The sequence below is a fragment of the Podarcis muralis genome, chromosome 14 (assembly GCF_964188315.1).
Source record: "Podarcis muralis chromosome 14, rPodMur119.hap1.1, whole genome shotgun sequence".
NCBI classification, from domain to species: domain Eukaryota; kingdom Metazoa; phylum Chordata; class Lepidosauria; order Squamata; family Lacertidae; genus Podarcis; species Podarcis muralis.
Window position 1 is genome coordinate 23,913,674 of NC_135668.1, and position 20,897 is coordinate 23,934,570.

General features: G+C 42.5%; 2 protein-coding genes across 6 annotated transcripts in view; one reads left to right on the forward strand and one right to left on the reverse strand.

Annotated features, from left to right (window-relative positions):
- Positions 1–54: 54 nt before the first annotated feature.
- Positions 55–12,138, reverse strand: PGPEP1L (pyroglutamyl-peptidase I like). Of its 4 annotated transcripts, none has more exons than XM_028707244.2 (6): positions 12,037–12,138; positions 9,917–10,070; positions 5,918–5,970; positions 2,352–2,468; positions 1,355–1,584; positions 55–617 (listed from the first exon to the last, which is right to left on the reverse strand). In XM_028707244.2, exons 2-6 carry the CDS (start codon positions 9,948–9,950, stop codon positions 449–451), a joined length of 603 nt encoding a protein of 200 aa, XP_028563077.2. In that variant the 5' UTR covers positions 9,951–10,070; positions 12,037–12,138; the 3' UTR covers positions 55–448. The 4 variants fall into 4 exon arrangements, with proteins under 4 accessions (XP_028563077.2, XP_028563074.2, XP_077775120.1 ...); XM_028707241.2 differs by lacking the exon at positions 12,037–12,138 and adding an exon at positions 11,271–11,422; XM_077918994.1 differs by lacking the exons at positions 9,917–10,070; positions 12,037–12,138 and adding an exon at positions 11,271–11,422.
- The window catches only part of FAM169B (Protein), a 41,942-nt gene continuing 32,860 nt past the window's right edge, over positions 11,816–20,897 (forward strand). Inside the window, exon 1 of one of the 2 annotated variants that reach the window (XM_077918993.1) lies at positions 11,816–12,249. Coding sequence is in view for 1 of the 2 variants with exons in the window: in XM_028707239.2 (XP_028563072.2) it covers positions 12,189–12,249 (61 nt within the window). In the remaining variant the exon portion in view is untranslated. The remainder of the gene's footprint in view (positions 12,250–20,897) is intronic. The other variant, XM_028707239.2, reaches the window with a different exon arrangement.

Genomic DNA, 20,897 nt, shown 5'->3' on the forward strand with positions numbered 1-20,897 from the left:
TGCAAGGGGGTGGGGATTCAGCTTTACTTTATGTTTCTATGGTTTTCCATAGCCACTTAACATGTGCATGGTGTCTTGTTCCATACAGTTACGGGTGGAATGGAAAGCCAGCTCCTATCAGCCCAAGCCAGCTTGGCCAATGGTGAGGGGTGATGGGAGTTGTAGTCCCAACAACATCTGGAGGGCCATAGGTTCCACATCCCTGCATTGTGGTCATAGAGTACTCCAATGTACACAGGCAGCTCCTGTGTCCCAAAGTGTTTTTCCATTTCATCCCTGAGTGTAAGCAGTGTGTGCATTGAATCATGAAGGCATAAGTTCGCACACACAGAACATTGGATTGCATTGGTTATTTTTCTTAATAGGTATGACTGATGGTATTGAATTTTTCATAAAGTCAGATGAAAATGAACATACCTTGTAACTTGTGTGTGTAGGGTTTTTGGTTTTACATTATCCCTTGTTTACATTGCTTTAAGATCTCTAAGATAACAGTCTGCAGGGCTCTTCCAAGAAGTTCTGCTGTCACCCATTGGGATAGAGGAGGTACATGGATAAACGCTGCTCTTCCATTACCATAGTAAAGAGAGGTATAATAGATGTAATCACAAACGTACCTGCAGCATGGAGGAAAGGTATACTTAAAACTACACAATATGTATGCTTAATTATATACTTTTAACAGTTAACTCCATCTTGGTATTGAGGACTAGCTTGCAGACAACGCATCAGAAGAGGTAAGGTTGCTAACTGCTTAAAAGCATCTCAGTACAGCAAACAATTTCAAGAATATCTGCACAGCTTTGCTTTATCTAGCACCAGAAAATTTGCATTATAAAAATAGTATTATAATCACTAACCCAAATTCAGTGATGTGTTAAGGCACAGAAGTGCCAGATCGCATTCAGTAAAAGATTCCCTACGTCATGGATGGAGAACCTTTGGCCCTCCAGATGTTGCTGGACTGAGATTCTAGTCAATCGTGGCCATTGGCCATTCTGGCAGGGGATAATGGGAAGTCCAGTAACATCTGGAGGGCCACACATTACCCACCCCTGTGCATTTAGGTTTGCTCCCAACTTTGAGACTAATGGAGAAACTTCAAGAAGCAGGTTTTCTGCATGCATGGACCATGGTGCTAACTTGAGAAAAAGCTGCATCAGATCCACCTTGTGGTTAACTTGGGGTCCTAAGAGTTTAGATCATGTTCCATTAAGTATTGGCCAGTATACACAGAAGATACTGTTTTCTCAGATCTTTCCAAATTTTGATGTGTTTGACTTTTGGGAATATTTCCTAGTTGAATCATGTCTCCCACAACTGACATGGTTTCTCAATACAGCAAGTAATTTACCTTCCTGCATCTCTGGAAAAAATTACATCCATCCCTTCCACCTGAACGTTTTTCCAGACACTCTTCAAATTAATTGTAGAATCTATTCTGTCTGGGCCTTCTAAGACACAACAACCTTTTTCTGGACAAAATCCACAAGCATCCTTTTCTTTATAGCCTTTGTTCTTCCCACACTGCTCCAGAATGATGATTGCTTTAGAAGTAGAAACCAGGCCAATATGAATCATAACCTGTAGGTTGCCCCACAAGAGAGAAGATAGGAAATAAGTTCTGATATACAGTATATAATGAATCTGTGCCCTGGCCTTGTGTGAAATACAGACTTGCTATAGAGAACCTTGTCCCTGGAAATAATATGTTTCCACTGTGTTGGGGAGAAAGTCGTGGGTTCTTTTGGTCTATTTATTTATTTATTCATTCAAACTATTTGTATGCTACTTTTTAGGGCCAGACCCTCACAAAGTAGCATGCATGATATCAGATGCATTAAGGACATCAAATAGATATACAATTACTATGAGAAAAACAAGTAATTAACACTCCTGAAGGGCAGCAGTGAAGAAAAAGTTTTTCTGAGCCCTGTTGCTGAAAAGATGAGATGTAAATTAATCAGAAGGAAGTTGAGTAAAAGGGGGGCAAGAAGGCAGAACACTGCATGTCTGCTAAAGGGGGTGCAGGTATATGGCTGAAAACAGTCCTGAAGGCAGGAATGGAGAGCCTGTGGCCATCCAGTTGTTGAACTATAACTCCCATCACTTCTTCCTGTTGGCCATGCTGGCTGGGACTGATGTGAGTTAAGAGTCCAATACCATCTGAAGAGTCACAGATTCCTCGTCCCTGCTGTAAGATAACCTGGTCCCAATATGTTTAGGGCTTTAAAGATTAATCCCAGCAGTTTGTCTAAAAAAAATAATGAATCTTCTGAAGATTACACAAAATATTTTGAGAATCTAAAGCTCAATTTTAAATTGAGTCCTCTAGTAATATTTTCACTTACTTGGGGCTGAAGGGTTGCCCATGCTTGACAGACAATCTCTCTTGCTTTTTTGTAAGCCACTGGCAGTTCCATGATGTGTAGGTCTACATCACTTCCAAGACCAATTGTGGCCAGTTCCTGTGTTGGAGTGAACAACTTAGGTTGTGTTAAAATATTTGATGTTTCAGAGGAAGCTGTACAGCAAAACTTCGTGGCCCAACTTCCCCCAAACCCCATTTCTTAGATATGGCTGATCAGCATGCAGAAGGAGATGGCCTAAGCAACCACCAACTCATCATCCTTCCTTTTTAAATGTATAAGAGCCTTGTCTGATAGAGCAGAGCTGTTCTCAACTTTTGAAGGGTAGACATAACCATGTTTGTATAAGTTACCAATGCAATGTTTAGGAATTCCAAATGCGTAACAGAGAAAATAACGGCTCACCTGGGACTGCGGGTGAGCAGCCGTTGTCGCATGGCATGGCTGCAGTGGGTCCAGGGAGGCCGCCATCTTCTGGCACAGCCAGGGGAGGAAACAGCTGGCACTGCCAACCTCCGGCCGTATCAGGCCCTCGGATATGGACGTACAGTGTACACTCAGCCAATCAGAGCCAGGGGCTTGGGGGCTGTGAGCAGCCCACCCCCAGCCTATTTAAGGGGGTGGCTAGGTGTTGGCCACCCTGTTGGCCAAACGTATGGTCCTCCAGGTGGTCTTGGAGGGTCATTGCTGGGTGGGACTGATGGGAGTTGGATTCCAAAAACTTATGGAGGGCCACAGGCTCCCCAGCCTTGCCCTATGGGGAAGCTCCTGCCATGTCATCTTCGATGTTTCCACAATCTGCCTTTCCTGTGTACTAGCTACTAAAACTCTTGTCCAAGCTCTGTTGGCCCTGGCCCCCCAACTACTTGCTGTTTTGATGATTAAATGTGTGTCTCATAACGCACTCCCCAGGGACCTGTCCTTGTTTGGAAGAATCTCTATCTTCCTTTTCAAGTTGGAAGGTCCCAGTGTTTCATTTATTGCACCGAATCCAAGGTGGCACAGAAGGAGCCGCAGACTTAAGATTGCCCTGGTACTAGTGTGTGAATGGGGCAAGCTTGTTCTTGAAGGTTGGCTTCCTGAGTAAACTGTTACAATTTCCTTGTCAGCGGAAACATTGATTAGCTGTGCTCAATAAACTGTTTGACATAAACAAGCAAACAATTCTTGCAGGCGAAGTAAACACATTAGGAGAACACAGCCAGCTGTGTTTTTCCTGTGGCACGAATGGTCTTGGAGAGGCTCTTGCATCATCTTGCCTAAGAATGCAGCATTGTTTGCCTGTTTTTCCAAAAGTAGATCCATGCCAGCTTACAATTAGCATTTTATTTTCTCACACACATTTGAATTTCTCTGTGTTTAATGAGACACTCCTCTGTGACTGGTTAGGCCAGGGTCAGATGGCCGCATGTAACCTCCACCCCCCCCCTTTTCCATGCAAGAAACCGAGGCCAAAGAATAGATTGGAAAGCTACTACAGTGGTACCTCGGGTTAAGTACTTAATTCATTTCAGAGGTCCATCTTAACCTGAAACTGTTCTTAACCTGAAGCACCACTTTAGCTAATGGGGCCTCCTGCTGCCACCGGAGCACGATTTCTGTTCTCATCCTGAAGCAACGTTCTTAACCTGAAGCACTATTTCTGGGTTAGCGGAGTCTGTAACCTGAAGCATATGTAACCTGAGGTACCACTGTACTACTGTTTGCTGTCCATGGTAAGCAAGAAGAAACGTTATTTGATCAAAAGTTGAGGACAGAAAAGAATTTGTAAACTAGAAACAACTTTAATGCTTCTACAGCAGGGGTCAGCAAACTTTTTCAGCAGGGGGCCAGTCCACTGTCCCTCAGACCTTGTGGGGGGCAGGACTATGTTTTTTTGGGGGGGGGGATGAACGAATTCCTATGCCCCACAAATAACCCAGAGATGCATTTTAAATAAAAGCACAAATTCTACTCATGTAAAAACACGCTGATTCCTGGACCGTCCACGGGCCTTAGTTTGCCTACCCATGTTCTACAGGGTTTTCCCATCTCCAAAACATACAGAACATAGCTCTTTTAGCAGGCATAGAAATCTCGTTTGCTTGGGACAAATATGTATGCCATCAATATAAAGAGAGAAGAGGTTAGGGCTGGTGTGTGTGTAAAAAAAACTATTATTTGTGGAATCTGAACCTATCGAATTGTTTTTCAAGCCTGAATAAACCACTGGCTTAGTCCTCAACAAGGACCAGCATCTTCAGCTACACTCAAAAGTAATTTTTGCAACCAAAGAGGAAAGAGACTTTAATGTGTTTTCTACTGCAGGGCTTTGGCATGTTTAATGATATACTGCTTTCATTTATCTTATGTCATTTTTCAGCACTGCAAGAAACCAAAAATAGTCTTCAAAGAAACCTCCGATGCTCTGTTTCATTAGTTTATTTTGGCTTTAGACTGCACTAATTTGCAAATAAATGGCACTTAATTTTCCTCCAAGATAATATACCGTACTCTATAATAGGGGCCAAACACTACCAGAAAACAATGTGTAGAGCTATTAAGTGATTATTCTTGTGGTTTCAGGCACATAGCAAGCTAGGGCTGGGAGAAATAATAATTTTTAATTTATTATATTTCTTACCCACCCTTCACACCAAGGTCCCAAAATGCATTACAACAATTTAAAACACAATATTAAAATCAGTTAGAAGAAATTATAATCAAGAGAATAGGGTGGATCCGAAAATAAGTATCTCACGTGTCAAAAGCCAGGTTAAATAGAAGTGTCTTCAACATATGACAAATAACCACATAATGAAGGTGCTAGGCTTTCTCTATGGGGAGGAAGTGCCACAGCTTATGGGCTGCTACAAAGAATGCACCATTCTTGGTTGTCACCTGGAAGTACCAAGAGGGTCCTCTCTACTGATCTTAACACCCAAGGGCATCTGTAGGGAGGGAGGCAGTCTTTCAGATATTTAAATCCTAAGTAGTTTTAGATCTCCTGGATTGCTTGATCTCCTGGAATGCTTGAAATATTGACAATTTAGTAAGGAAGTTCTGGTTCAGTGATTTGGGTTATCTACTGCTTCAAAATTTCACTGGGCGTACAATAAATTTCCTATCCAGAACACAAAGTACTTTTATTATTTTCCCCATCTCTTTTCGAGTAGATAATTTCTGAGAAACAAAACTTGTGTGAAATTTGGTCTGTGAGGGGAAGGAAATAATGATTCCAATTATCAAGAGCTTGCACTACATCGTAAACATACTTAAGCCTTTGATAACTAGTCCTATAACTCCATGATGTGCCTGAAACCTCAAAGTAAATAATTTATTGTGCTTTAACAGAACTCTGAACTGATTATGTAATGCTTTATTAATACTATAATTTCCCCACTTAAAATTTCATGCCTTTAAAATTTCATCAGTTTTTGCTTATGTTTTGATTACAAAGCAATAATTCCAGGTAGTGAAAAATACCCTACTTTTGAACACAAGAGAAACACAAAGCTACACCTGAATATTGTTCCTTTTTTGTACTTCAACATAAAGGGCATTCTTACCTTTGCTGCTTCCCAGCTAGAGTTAACAAGATGCTGTCGAAAAGGACCAAAGCCTGAAAGCAAATAAGTATAATTAAAACCTTAAAATTCATAAGTTCCTGATCTTGTCACAATTTGTTCCCTTGGCTAACTTCTGCTGTGAGTTGTTTATTGAATGGTTATTGAGATTTTTACAGTAAAAGGTTCCCTTATCTCAGCTTCTCAATGACAAACAAATTACGGTAGTCTCTATTTCCTATTGCCCCCACAGACACCCTCACTTCAGGTTACAGGCATGTGTTCAAGTTCTGTGTCACACAAATTTAACTATTTACAATTAACACATAGCTGAATCACACACACACAAAAATTTGCTATTTTTTTCTGGTAATATTCCTGTAATATTTTTCATAGCAAATTAAAAGAATACAGTTAATAATTCTGCTCTGAACAAGACTTTGAATCTGAAAGCATGTTTTAGTTGCTGTATTTTAATAGTTGCTGTGTTTTATTGTTAGATTTTATGTTGTAAGCCACCCCAGGAGCATGAATTCATGAAGAGCTGGAACGGATGGATAAATAAAGAGATACAGAGGTGTAAGTAATGTAAGGGGAAGAGATCTATCCTCTACTCCACAATCCACATAGATGTATAAGAAATGTGAAATTTATCCTTTTAATGTAGACTCTGTTCATGAACTGCAAAGATCTAAAAGGTATTGATCCACATTAGGAGACCTGCCCACTTTACATTTATGCAGGATAGTACATTTAGCTATGGGCTTAATTTTGTACTGAACTAGTGGAAGGATTTGGCCCCTTCTACTCCAGGGATGCAGAACCTGTGCTCCTTCAGATGTTGAAGGACAACAACTCCCAGATTCCTGGCTGCTGACCATTCAGAGTAAGGCTGATGGGAGTTAAAAATCCAGCAATATCTAAAGGGCCACAGGTTCCCCTTCCCTTGCCCAATAAAGTTAGAGTTGCAACAGAATCATAGAACCATTATCAATTATGCAGCAGCTTTTGAAATACTGTAATGCTAGTTTTAATGCAAGTTCTTATAAAAACTACAGTTCACAAGTAACATCTTAAAATGCATTCTGGCTCTATCAGGGAAGAAACCTAAGATGGTGTCTCTTCAGGTATGATACATAAATCCATCATCTAAAGACAAAGTGTGCTCCTTGCTTCAGAACTATAGGGCTCCTTAAAAACTCAAATGCAAATTTTGTCCAATTTTGTTCCTGTTTTGAGATTCTTTTTAAACTAACAAGCTGACAATTTTTCGTGCCTTTCTACATTACGCACATTATCTTCTGCCCAAGAGTTCTTGCCACAGAGAGGGAATATTAGTATATCTTTCTATACATAAAAACATATTGGTGCCCCACCCCTTATATTCAGTAACGCAGGATAGTATGGTTGAAGTTATCATATTCCGGTTTCTCAACAGCTCTGTGATTTGGGTTAGGCAAAAAACAAGAAAAGGGCCAAAGATGGCCTAGTGAGTTTTAGGATTGATCAGGAATTTGAACTTGGGACATCAAGTACAATATTTTACCAGGTATAACACACAGGGAACAGATGAAATGTTTGAAAGGAAAAACAGAGATATGGTTCTGTATCTGCTTCACTGCTTTTTCAGTAAAAGAAATGGGGGAGCTCACCAGAGTTGGACAACATCAAGTTATGAGCTAGCTGAGTGAAATGTGCAGCTTGCAACTGTGGCTATAAGAAACCTCTGCCGAGGGTTTAGCTGTTCTATTAAAAGAAGTGACTTCATTATGAGCTCTTCAAATATTGGAGTGTCGAAACCAACACAGGGATCATATTGACTGAATAATATTGGCTACTAAAACCAGAAACGGTGCCAACAATTTTGTTTCAAGCAGGTGAAAAAGTGACTGAGGCATTTAGTGATGGCACTGCAGTACCTCTAAACTGCACCTGCACATTTAACAGAAAGATATGGGACATAAAACATAACGCCGCAGTGTGATGTTCTCCTGTTTAGGGTTTTAGCCAGCCAGCAGTGCCATTCCATGCCCAATGAGCAATCTGATTGAGCTGTTTACCCTCCTTCCTTTTAGGTTTCCTTGGGGGGCCATTTCCATATGCAGACCTTGGGGCTCTTCAGACCTGCTGATACCAGCCCCTTCTGCATGGGTGCTGCTGTTTTGGATTTTAATTTGTTGCTGGTTATTGTAGTTAAGGAAAAGGAGAAGAAGAAGGTGATCTCAAAGAGCAAAGGTAGTTGTCTTGGCCTATAAGAAAGATCCCAAAGTCCATATTGGACTTTTCCGGTTCATAAAATAGCGTGCAAGCTTTCCCCAGTGTCTTCCATCTTAAAACTTACCAGAATCAAACATGGATGGCTTAAAAAACACCAGCAGCCTTTTATTTTCATGCAAGTTAAGGCTATTGATGACTACTAGCCATGATGGAGTCCTACCTCTACCTTCAGAGGGAGTGTGTATCTGAATACAGTGGTACCTTGGTTGTTGAACAAATCGGCTCCCAAATGCTGCAAACCCGGAAGTAAGTGTTCCGGTTTGCGAATGTTTTTCGGAAGCCAAATGTCTGACGTGGCTTCCACTTGAGTGCAGGAAGCTCCTGCATCCAATCAGAAGCTGCGCCTTGGTTTTTGAACGGTTTCGGGAGTTGAACAGACTGCCGGAACGGATTAAGTTTGAGAACTAAGGTACCACTGTACTAGTTGCTAGGAATCACAACTGGGAAGAGGGTTGTTGCATTCCATGCCCTGCTTTGCAGGCTTCCATAGGTATAAATCTGGCTACTGTGGTAGCAGGATGCTAGACTCGATGGGCCTTTGCCATCCAGCAGCGCTCTTCTTACGTTCTTATATTCTCTTCCCTATATGTTTTTTAAACATCTAGTCTGATGTTTGCATATGATTTTATGACATTTCGGGTGGCCAAATCTATTGCCCTCATATGGACATTAAAAATGGATATGTATGATTTCGTTCAGATTACAGCAACACAGGGGGTTGGACTAGATAACCCTTGGGATCCCTTCCAACTCCACAGTTCCACGAATCTACAGAAAGCTTAAGTGGTTTCGTCATTCCCACTTCCTCATTCAAGTCACCTAAAACTATGGAGCGTCTGAAATGTTTCTGCCTAGGCTGCCTGGGAGCTATTTTAACAAACACAAAAATAATCTTAAATTGTGTGCTAATTGAAAATGGCTAGATTCAGATTCTCTTTGATGCCACTTCATTCTCAATGCTGTGTCCTCAGATGGCCTACAGTGGAAAACTATCCAGCAACTCACATGTCAAACCTATACGTAATGATTGCCTTTAGAGCAGCTAGTGGCGTAACAGTGAGCAAAAGTGTGCAGTGGCATTCCAGGAGAGTTTCAACCTTTTAAAGCTCAGTCTCTCTCTCTTAACTGATTGCATCTTCACTGGTGATTCAGCATTAACTATAACTGAAAAGAAAATATCCAAAATTGGCTCCAGGGATTTGGATGTTCCGGAATGCTATTTCAACACACTGTTTATATATTATAGTGTTGGGGTAATAAAACTGTGTGTGTTATTTCCTCTGATTTTTATCTCCTTGTTTTGAAACTGAGAAGTTGAAATTTGACATGTGTTGGCTCTAATTTTGGACCTTGATGTGGAACTGGGAAGCAGTCTTGCTCTATAGCTCTTTTTAGGCAACACTTTTCTAGTTTTACCCTAGAGGCTAAATAGCCCGCACAGGAAAAGATATCAACAGATATTTTCGGAAGTGACAGGAATAACGAACGACAAGCTTTCTTGGATAAAGGATAGCATGCATTTTCTTTTACCCCACTGACATACCATCTGATCTTTTTTAGCAAGTTGCAGCAGTGAGCTATTTTCCATTTGGAAATGTTGGTATGTCCAGTTGCTAGTTGTTTGTGTGTCTGTGTGTGCCTTTGGAGTTGTTTATGACAAAGAGCAGACCAGTGTATGCACATTCCATGCATGGCTAAAAGAGGACTAAAAAAATTGAGCCTTACCCGTGACAACCACTGTGTCAGAATTGATGTCCATTTAATTTAAATCCTTTACGTTCCGGACACCAATAACCAGCTCACTCTTCACTGGTATCATGCTTGATCACAGCTGACCTTATTATATTCTTTTACCATCTGTTCCAAAATGTCCATCTTCCTATTGGTCAGTGGAAAAACACTTCACCAAACTGGGACTGTTCTGGTTTCACATGATGTGGGATAATTTTAATTACACAAGCCCTGGAATATTGATGGTTACAAAGATCCTTATGCTTTCTCCCCTTTCAACTATGCAGAATGACTTAACTACATAATCTTAGCTATTGATTTCAAATCTAACCTGATTAGAAATAATCCAATCACTTTTATTTTTGTATGTCTCTGTTGCATAGTGATGCTGAATTAATAAAATAAGTCTACCTATTACTTATAAATTTGGGCTTTTATAGTCTACTATAAAAGCCAGTGCTCTGTAGAAGCAATTTTAGTTATCTTTTATTTATTTATGTCTATATATCTTGCTTTTCCAGGCAAATAGTCTTGACAAAATGGCTTATAATATAAACAGCCTCTCTGAGGCTCTTTCATGCCCCTCTTCTTTGGAGAGCAGGGTGGCATACTGTCATCATAAAATAACACTAAAATAATTTAAATCACAGTTAAAAACCACAAAGACACATAAAAATACGGTATAAAAAACATTTTCCATTTTAAACTGAAGCATCTATAACTACTATAGGATTAGAACCAATGGTTGCGAATCCAATGAAGCTGATTTTGGCTAAACATTAGCCTCGTCCTTTTTAAATGGGTCTCGTTGCATCTGGCTTAATTTTAAACCATAGTATCCCACCTCCAGCCATTCCCATAATGCATCTGGTTGTATGTGGGTTGTGGTATTGCTAATCACTCCTGTTTGGTGTATAGAAACTATTGTACAAAGTGCATGCTAATTTTATTTTAAGAGCATAAGAAGAGCCCTGCTGTATCAGCCCATCCAGTTCAGCATCCTTTTCTTACAGTGGCCAACCAGATGTTGATGGGATGCCCACAATCAATACCTGAGTGCAGTACCTAGCAACTCTCACTGAGAAGCCTTACTGCCTCTGACATTGGAGGTAGAGCATAAACAATGTGGTTAGTAGCTATGGATGATAGCCTCATTCTCCATGAATTTGTCTAATCCGTTTTTAAAGCCACCAAAGTTTAAAGCCATAATTTTTTCCCCAAGAAGGCTAAAATATGGACAGTTGGAGTGCATGCTAGTGCGGTTCCTACATTGCTGTGGACACTGCAGCTATTAAATCATACATTTATATGAGCTTGGACCACTACAATGTGTTGCATGTGCAACTACCTTTGAAAACGTTCCAGAAACTGCAGTTCGTTTGGGATATGGCTTCGAGACTGCTAGATGGGACCAGGTGATAATTTTTTTTGGCCATCTTCACTAGATCCCAGTTCATTTCTAAGCTCCACTCAAGGTGCTGGTTTTGATTTTTTAAAGCCCTTGGGAGCAGGGCACCAGAAATACTATCTTATTCTACATGTGCACCTTGAGATCTTGGCGTCCAAATATCCTCCTCTGAGGGAACTGCAGGAGCGTTTTCAGTGGTGGCACCCTAGTTGCAGGATGTCTTCCCCAGAAAGTCCTGCCTAGGACCTACTTTGCAGTCGTTTCAGGCCAAGGCTGATTTTAAATATCTTCCCATTATTATATTTCCCCACGATTTTAAATCTGTCTTAGCTGTAAGCTTTTACTCTGTGGTTTGTGTTTTTTTGCTACAATACTGTATAAGGATACCCCCCCCCCCAAAAAAAACCTCCCTCCTAGTTTTGTCTCACTGGAGGCTATTTTGTGGTGAATACATGCAAACCTGTATGTATCTGTCACGTGCATTTATTTTTAAGTGGGTTTTTTGGGGCGGGAGGGGGTCTTGAATTAAAAGTCAAATACGAATAGATTTCTTTGGCAGGACGACATTTTGTGGGGAATATACACGGCTTCCCATCCAAGAGCCGGTAAATTTGTCGCAATTGTTTTTTGAGAGGATTTGTGGAGAATAGCAATTGCCACACGGGAGGCTATTTCCCCCGCTTCCCGCCGAAAACGCTAAGGCAACCTATATGCACTCCGTGAGCTGACTGAGATTTCGACGGTCGAAGTGGGTGTGAACGGCAGAAGCCATGAGGGAGAGAGGCAGGCGATGGGCGGCTCTGAGGGCCGGCGGAGGAGGAGCAGCAGGGAGGCTTTAGAGCCGCCCCGGAGGAAGTGATGATGGCGGCTGCGGTGGCCCCTCAGAAGCGGGCGGGAAGCGCCGCCTCAGCCCGTGCGGGTAAGAGGGACTGCGAAGCGCTGGCTCTCGCTTCTCTCGGGGCTTCATTCTCATACGGCTTTCCGCTTCGGGAAAGGGTGTTTTTGTTTTCCTGTTTTGATTTTTTGAGAGTTGTGTGTGTGTGTTTCGTTGCGTGCATATTCTAATCCGATTACAGCTACAAGGGCAGCGACTAAAATCACAGCGCACTTCCCTCTCCTTTCGCGCTTGAGAAATCAAGACCGCAGCTGCGTACCGAGCCGTAGGTTGAAAACACACCATCCCTCCGCAAAGAACCATGGGGACTGTAGTTTACGCACACCGGGAAGCTACAGTCCTTAGCGCCCTTAACAAACTACAATTCCCAGGGTTCTCTGCGTGAAAATATATGTTTTTGTTTCACGCACAGAAATCCTGCCTCCTCCCCACCCCCGCCAGCTTCTCGGCTTGTAAATGCTGAAAGCCCCAAATTTCTTACCTCCTTTCACCAAAGTGTAGCATTTTATGATGTGAGAATCTTTACCCCAAGGCAGGCGGGGCAATGGGGTCCCTCCCTCATTTTTAGTCAATATATGCAATAGTTTATTGTTACAACCTTTTTTCCTCCAAGGAAACTAGGTGTGATGTCCATTTTATCTTCACAATCCTGTGGTGCAGGTTAGCCTGAGAGGCAGCGACTGGCTAAAGGCCACCTATTTGGCACTGTAGCTGAGTTAGTCTTTGAACCCTGGTCTCCCAGGCCTTAGTCCTTTTCTCTTTAAGGTTTTGTGACCCACAGAAGTATTAATGCTCTGGATGTTCTCCTATTATAGTAGGAATCTTCTAGATCCTCCTTCCTGTAGTTTTTGACCCCATAGATACAAAATGTCCTTCATAGATCACTGGATCCTATTTTAAGTTTTGACCCATTAGCATTCGGGCTACTTCCAAACTGCATTTTGTGGATGGGATTCAGTTCTCTAACCACAAATTCAGGTTTTGCAACCAAAGTGAATTGGGTATCCTTCCTGGACTTTGTGGGGCAAGGAAGGTGATGGGGGGAAATGCACTGGAAAGAGTGAGATAACAGTTGCTTCATATAACTTCCCTGCAAACAAATTGGACTGAATGCTCAGTTAACAGCCACATTGTGTACTCTGGTTGCCAGTCATTTCTTGGCCCAACTGAAAGTGCTCACACTGCAGCTTAACACCCAACTTAGACCCCAAATATTTGAAAGACTCTCTCCGACAGAGCCTCTTGGGTGCTAAGATCAGCAGGGGGTGCCCTCTTGGTAGTTACTCTGCCCTCAGAGTCTCAGTTGGTGATTGTCTGGAACAGGACATTCTCTGTGGCAGCCCCTAAACTGTGGAACTCTCCCCACAGATGCCTGGCACCTATACCACTTTCGGTGAATGCTGATGACCTCCTTACCCTGGCTTTTGACACTTGAGGTGTATATCGTACAATCACAGAATTGTAGTTGTAAGGGACCATGAGGGGAGGGCCATTTATCTAACCACCTGCAGTGCATGAATCTTTTGCCCAAAGTGGGGCTTAAACCTACAACCCTGAGATTATAAGAGTCTCATGGTCTACTGACTGAGGTATCCTGCCTTATTTTTTGTGATTGCAATTTGTTTTAAACTGTAGAAAGAGGTAGAGAAGAGGGGAGGGATGTTGGGGGTAGAAGGAGAGAGAAACATGAAAGACACCCCCCACTTTCAGGGTTATTTTTAAGAACACACACACATCCAGGCAGACACCCCATCAAGCTACTTTGCTGTTTTCTTGCATTTCTCAAGCCCTTTCTGTAAAACTAAGGAACTCTTAATTACAGAAGCTGGGGAGGATTTTTGGTGTGGTGTTTTTGGAGGGGGCTGCAAGTTAATGAAATGACAGCACCCAGGGCTCCCCTGAACGTTCCTCCAGTCACCCCAGGGTGCCACAGCACACTGGTTGACAACCACTGGCATAGGGGATAAAATATAATGCTGAGTAACCCCACATTGAAGGCTCCATGGGGCCAAAGAGCACTCCCCAAGCATCACCCTCTGGAAGTGACCATCCAAGTAGGACCAGAACCACTCCAAAGCTGTGCTACCCACACCTAACTTGGACAGCTGCTCCAGAAGGGCTCCAGAAGGATACTATGGTTGGTGGTTTGTGAAACTGCTGAGAGGTTGAGGAGAATTAACGGGGACACATTTCCGCTGTTTCTCTCCCAACAAAGGTAACCATGCAGGGTGAGCAAAACAGTTTCTGTGCCAAAACTGGGCCAAATTGAAATGGATCTAGAAAATCAGTTTCCCCCAAAAGTGTCTGGATCTGGTCTGTGACTACCAGCTTAAGAACCCTGCCCAAGAAGGGGAGATTGGCAACTGGCCAGTAGAATCTACCAGTTAACTACTTTAACATGGGTCCTACTTTTAATTTCTTGGCTTCTGTTTGACTTTTCTTTTGCTTATTTCTGTCTTCCTGGGACCTTTATGTGCGATTGCCTTTCTCTCTACCCTAACCTGTACTGCCATCTTATTTCTCATTTCCTCATCTCTCTTGGGTTCACTGAATAGTCATGTACCCTTCAACCTGCCCATAAGGGTACACATGTTATTATTTATGTTAATATATTTGTCTCCTTCATGGATCACTACCTTGTTGTGGCGAAGGGGCTTGAATAACTCAGAGAAGCTATGAGCTATGCCGTGCAGTGCCACCCAAGATGGACAGGTCATAGTGAAGAGTTTTGACCAAACGTTATCCACCTGGAGCAGGAACCGGCAAGCCACTCCAGTATCCCAGCCAAGAAAGCTCCATGGACAAAGACAACAGGAATATAAAAGTTATGACGCTGGAAGATGAGCCCCTCAGGTTGGAAGGCGTCCAACATGCTACTGAGGAAGAGCGGAGGACAAGTACAAGTACAGTGGTGCCTCGCAAGACGAAATTAATTCGTTCCGCAAGTCTCTTCGTCTTGCGAGTTTTTCGTGCGATGCACGGTTTCCCATAGGAATGCATTGAAAATCAATTAATGCGTTCCTAGGGAAACCGCCTTCAGACCAGGTCCGGGGACAGTCTGTCCCCCGACCTCTTCTGAAGGCTGGGGGGGGGACAAGGGCTTTTCTTCCCACCCCCAGCATTTTAAAAAACCCCGGGACAGCGGAGGACTTCTCCGCTGTCCGGGGCAATCTTAAAATGCTGGCGGGCGGCATTTTAAAATCGCCCGGGACAGCGGAGGACTTCTCCGCTGTCCGGGGCGATTTAAAAGCCCCTGGGAAGGCAGGCAGGGGGGACAAAGATTTTCGCCCCCTGCCCGCCTTCAGAAGAGGTCCTGGACCTCTTCTGAAGGTGGGCGGGGACGAAAGTCTTTGCTCCCCCCTGCCTGCCTTCCCGGGAGAGCGGAGAAAGGCAGCGCGTTTCTCCGCTCTCCCGGATGGCTTTTGAAGGCAGGCAGGGGGGAGCAAGGACTTTCGCCCCCCTCCCGCCTTCAGAAGAGGTCCTTGACCTCTTCTGAAGGCGGGCGGGGGCGAAAGCCTTTGCTCCCCCCTGCCTGCCTTCCCGGGAGAGCGGAGAAAGGCAGCGCGTTTCTCCGCTGTCCCGGACGGCTTTTGAAGGCAGGCTTTTGAAAGCCGTCCGGGACAGCGGAGAAACGCAGCGCGCCCTTCCCGCTGCCCCCCTACTTGGCTGGAAGGCTGGCGGGGGGAGAAGCCTGCTCCTCCCCGTCGCCAGCCCCGCAAACTCGGGGGACAGCGGGAGAGGCGCAGCACGCCCTTGCCGCTGCCCCCCGACTTGGCTGGAAGGCTGGCGGGGGGAGAAGCCTGCTCCTCCCCATCGCCAGCCCCGCAAACTCGGGGGACAGCGGGAGAGGCGCAGCGCGCCATCCCGCTGTCTCCCGACATGGTTTGGAGGCTGGCGGAGGGCTTCCTCCTCCCCCAGCCCCGCAAGCTCCCAGAGCGATGCCAAAGCTGCGCGCAGCTTCGGCATGGCTCTGGGTCCCGTTCTGGGGGAGGGGGAAGCTCGGGCTTCCCCCGCCCCAGCCCCACGCCTGGCGGTGGGGGAATAATTTTTTTCCCCTTTATCCCCCCCCCCCCCAGCCAGGCTTCGGAGGAGGTCCGAGGACAGTGGGGAAGACGCGCTGCGCTTCCCCGCTGTCCCGGAGATTTCCCTATGGGCTTTCGTCTTGCGAAGCAAGCCCATAGGGAAATTCGTTTTGCGAAGCGCCTCCAAAACGGAAAACCCTTTCGTCTAGCGGGTTTTCCGTCTTGCGAGGCGTTCGTCTTGCGGGGTACCACTGTAGATTCAGAGCTGATGAAGTGGCTGGGCCAAAGCCGAAAGGTAGCTCAGTTGCAGATATGCCTGGAAGCAAAAGGAAAGTCCAATGCTGTAAAGAATAATATTGCATAGGAACCTGGAGTGTAAGAACCATGAACCTTGGTAAGCTGGATGTGGTCAAAAATTAGATGGCAAGAATAAATATTGACATCCTGAGCATCAGTGAACTAAAATGGATGGGAATGGGCAAATTCAATTTGGCAAAAGCTGTACTGGGATACAATCTCAAAAATGACAGAATAATTTCGATATGAATCCAAGGCAGACCTTTTAACATCACAGTAACCCAAGTTTATGCACCAACTACCGGTGCTGAAGAAACTGAAATTGACCAATTCTCTGAAGACTTACAACACCTTATAGAAGTCACACCAAAGAAGGATGTTCTTCTCATTATAGGGGACTGGAATGCTAAAGTACGGAGTCGAGAGATAAAAGGAACAACTGGCAAGTTTGGCCTTGGAGTTCAAAACAAAGCTGAGCAAAGGCTAATAGAGTTCTGTCAAGAGAACAAGCTGGTTATCACAAATACTCTTTTCCAACAACACAAAAGACGACTCTACAGATGGACATCACCAGATGGGCAGCATTGAAATCAGATTGATTATATTCTCTGCAGCCAAAGATGGAGAAGCTCTAAGTCAGCAAAAACAAGACCTGGAGCTGACTGTGGCTCAGATCACCAGCTTCTTATAGCAAAACTGAAGAAAGTAGGAAAAACCACTGGGCCAGTAAGACACAATCTAAATCAAATCCCTTATGAATACAGAGTGGAAGTGAGTAACAGGTTTAAGGATTTAGATTTGGTGGACAGAGTGCCTGAAGAACTATGGATGGAGGCTGTAATATTATACAGGAGGCAGCAACGAAAACCATCCCAATGAAAAGGAAATGCAAGAAAGCAAAGTGGCTGTCCAATGAGGCCTTACAAATAGCAGGGGGGAGAAGGCAAGCAAAATGCCAGGGAGATAGTGAAAGATACAGGAAATTGAATGCAGATTTCCAAAAAATAGCAAGGAGAGACAAGAGGGCCTTCTTAAACAAGCAATGCAAACAAACAGAGGAAAACAACAGAATGGGAAAAACCGGAGATCTGTTCAAGAAAATTTGAGATATGAAAGGAACATTTCGTACAAGATTACCATAATAAAGGACAAAAGTGGAAAGGACCTAACAGAAGCAGAAGACATTAAGAAGAGGTGGCAAGAATACACAGAGGAATTATACCAGAAATATATGGAGGTCTCGTACACCCCAGGTAATGTGGTTGCTCACCTTGAGCCAGACATCCTGGATAATGAAGTCAAATGGACCTTAGAAAGCACTGCTAATAACAAGGCCAGTGGAAGTGATGATATTCCTGCTGAACTATTTAAAATTTTAAAAGATAGTGCTGTAAAGGTGCTACACTCAATATGCCAGCAAGTTTGGAAAACTCAGCAGTGGCCAGAAGATTAGAGAAGATCAGTCTACATCCCAATCCCGAAGAAGGGCGGTGCCAAAGAATGCTCCAACTACTGCACAATTGCGCTCATCTCACACGCTTACAAGGTTATGCTTAAAATTCTACAAGGCAGGCTTAAGCAGTATATGGCCAGAGAACTCCCAGAAGTGCAAGCTGGATTTTGATGGGGCAGAGGAACCAGAGACCAAATTGCAAACATGCGCTGGATTATCGAGAAAGCTAGAGAGTTCCAGAAAAACATCTACTTCTCCTTCATTGATTACGCAAAAGCATTTGACTGTGTCAACCACAGTAAACTATGGCAAGTTCTTAAAGAAATGGGAGTGCCTGATCACCTCATCTGTCTCCTGGGAAATCTCTATGTGAGACAAGAAGCTACAGTTAGAACTGGATATGGAACAACTGATTGGTTCAAAATTGGGAAAGGAGTACGGCAAGGCTGTATAGTGTCTCCCTGCTTATTTAATTTATATGCTGAATTCATCATGCGAAAGGGTGGACTGGCTGAATCCCAAGCCGGAATTAAGATTGCCGGAAGAAATATCAACAACCTCAGATATGCAGATGACACAACCTTGATGGCAGAAAGTGAGGAGGAATTAAAGAACCTTTTAATGTGGGTGAAAGAGGAGAGCGCAAAATATGGTCTGAAGCTCAACATAAAAAAAACTAAGATCATGGCCATGCTCCATGGAGTCACGAAGAGTCGGACACGACTAAACAACAACAACAACAACATATTTGTGCTTAAGGAATATGACATGAGAAGTGACCTTTGCATCCACATAAATTTCCCTTGCCTTCCTTGACATCCCATGGGATTTGGTTTATCCCAAAACTGTGCAGTAAGTGAATTGTAAGGGTGGTATTCAACTAAGTATTACTCAGAGGAGACATTAAAATAAATTAACATGAGTAAGTTAGGTCTATGCATTACAGTATGTTGAGTGAAACCTAGTTGAATGCCATCCTAAATATTTAGACCTAGATTGAGATTAGTCCTACTCATTTTCAGCATCCACAATGTACAGTTTCAAATGTAATTCAGATATAATTGAGGGTATTTTGATCTTCTAGTTTTGTAGAATTTGTATGAAAAAAACTTCATGAACACAATCTATTTTAAAACATTGCCACTGTGCTTTTATAGTACATGAGCAACATTATGTATTCTTAATAAAAAAGCATGTGAAAAATCCTTATCATGCTTTGTGATGAATTTGCCAAGTGACTTCCAGGTTTTAGGTCAAGCACACACACAACCTTCTGCTTAGTTACACATTTAAAAGGTTGCCTTTTAAACTTACAAAACTGCAGTCTGGTGACCGGTTTTAGCAAGACAGCATTGCTGACAACAGATGGCAAATAGCTCTGATGTAATTCTTATTTGCAATTCATTCTTGTGAAGCTTCACAAACATTTTCATACAATTCGCAAAAAGTGCCTCTCTATACATTTGTTGCACTCTGAGACTTCAAGTCAATTTAAAACTAAAAAACGTTTTGTATTGTATTGTTGGGATTCCTGTGGGCTCATGTGATGCTTTTGGTAAAGATTGCCTTGTGGCAATTTTGAATAAGTGCATGTTTGGAAGCAATTAAAGGTCTGTGTCCTTTAAATAATGCTTATTAGTACATAACAGATGCTGTTTAGAAACATCATGCTTTTTAATAGGCTCTGCTTTCAGACTGAATGGTTGTTTTTCAACCCTGACTGTCAGTCAGAACGCTTAAAGGTATAGCATTGTTTATGCAAAGTCCAAGTCAAATTTCTGCTTTGAAATTAAGCTGCTAATCCCACACCTTTTCTTTTCTTTTTTTTACGCATACCAGTAACATATTCTTTTTTCTTCCACCTCCAGTTTTCTATACAGTCATATTTTGGAGATATGTCAAACCCCCATAACTGAAACCTTTATGTCTCTGCTTTATCATTAAAATTGATTTACTTGTCTCTGATTGATGCCTCAGAATTAAAGTTGGTTGCATAAAACTATACCACCATAAACCTCAGTTGGTCTATTTGTTAGAATTGTTGGTAGTATATTTTTCTTTTCTTTCTTTCTTTCTTTCATTTGTGAGCCGCCCTTTTGCCAAATGATATTCAGGACCGCATTCTTTCAGCCTTATTTTCCCATCTGTAATAAATAAATCAGATTTATTTCAAATCAGGTGTGACTGTTCAGACCTTCTTCCTCTCTTTGATGAAAATAATGATGGCTCTGCTTCATATTCCTACTTCAGCTTTGGAAAGCAAAGATTCGAGGAATTTTTCCTATGATATTGCTGCAGCTTGAATGCCTTCTCTAGTTGTATGCAGTTTTATATTTTTATTTTTAATTTATATTAATATTTATCATTTTCAGTTTTATACATTTCAATAATTTTACAATCATTCTAACATTTCAAAATTTGACATTCTTCCCCCTCTTTCTGCAGTTCCTTAAATTTATTTTTTTATATTTTCTGCATATTCCAAATTAACTTAATTTACTCAATTATTCATCTACCTTATAAAACTGGAGGTTGTTACAATAATCCTGCCAATGGTCTTTATATGTTTACAGTTTATTTGTAAATATTCAATAAACCATTTCCATTCTTTTATAAAAAGTTTGTTATCTTGATTTCTTATTTTTCCAGTAGGTTTTGCCATTTCTGCATATTCCATAAGTTTTTGTATATTCTTTCGCTAGGACTTCTTCTTTCCATTTTTGGGCAACTAACATTCTTGCTGCTGTAGTCACATAAATGAATAAATTTCTATACAGTTTGGATCGTTCCAACCCTATAATTCCCCAAATGAAAGCTTCTGTTTGTTTGTTAAAAAAATCTGAAGAAGTGTGCATGCACACGAAAGCTCATACCAAGAACTAACTTAGTTGGTCTTTAAG

What these genes read in the sequence shown, in the direction of transcription:
- PGPEP1L (XM_077918994.1), bottom strand. Translation starts at nt 11,379, where the DNA reads ATGAACTGGGATCTAGTGAAGATGGCCAAAAAAAATTATCACCTGGTC. An exon ending in CTAGCTGGGAAGCAGCAAAG is followed by an intron (nt 2,469 to 5,917) that starts GTAAGAATGCCC and finishes ACTCCAACACAG; the next exon opens with GAACTGGCCACAATTGGTCT. An exon ending in TTTTCCAGAGATGCAGGAAG is followed by an intron (nt 618 to 1,354) that starts GTAAATTACTTG and finishes TCCATGCTGCAG; the next exon opens with GTACGTTTGTGATTACATCT.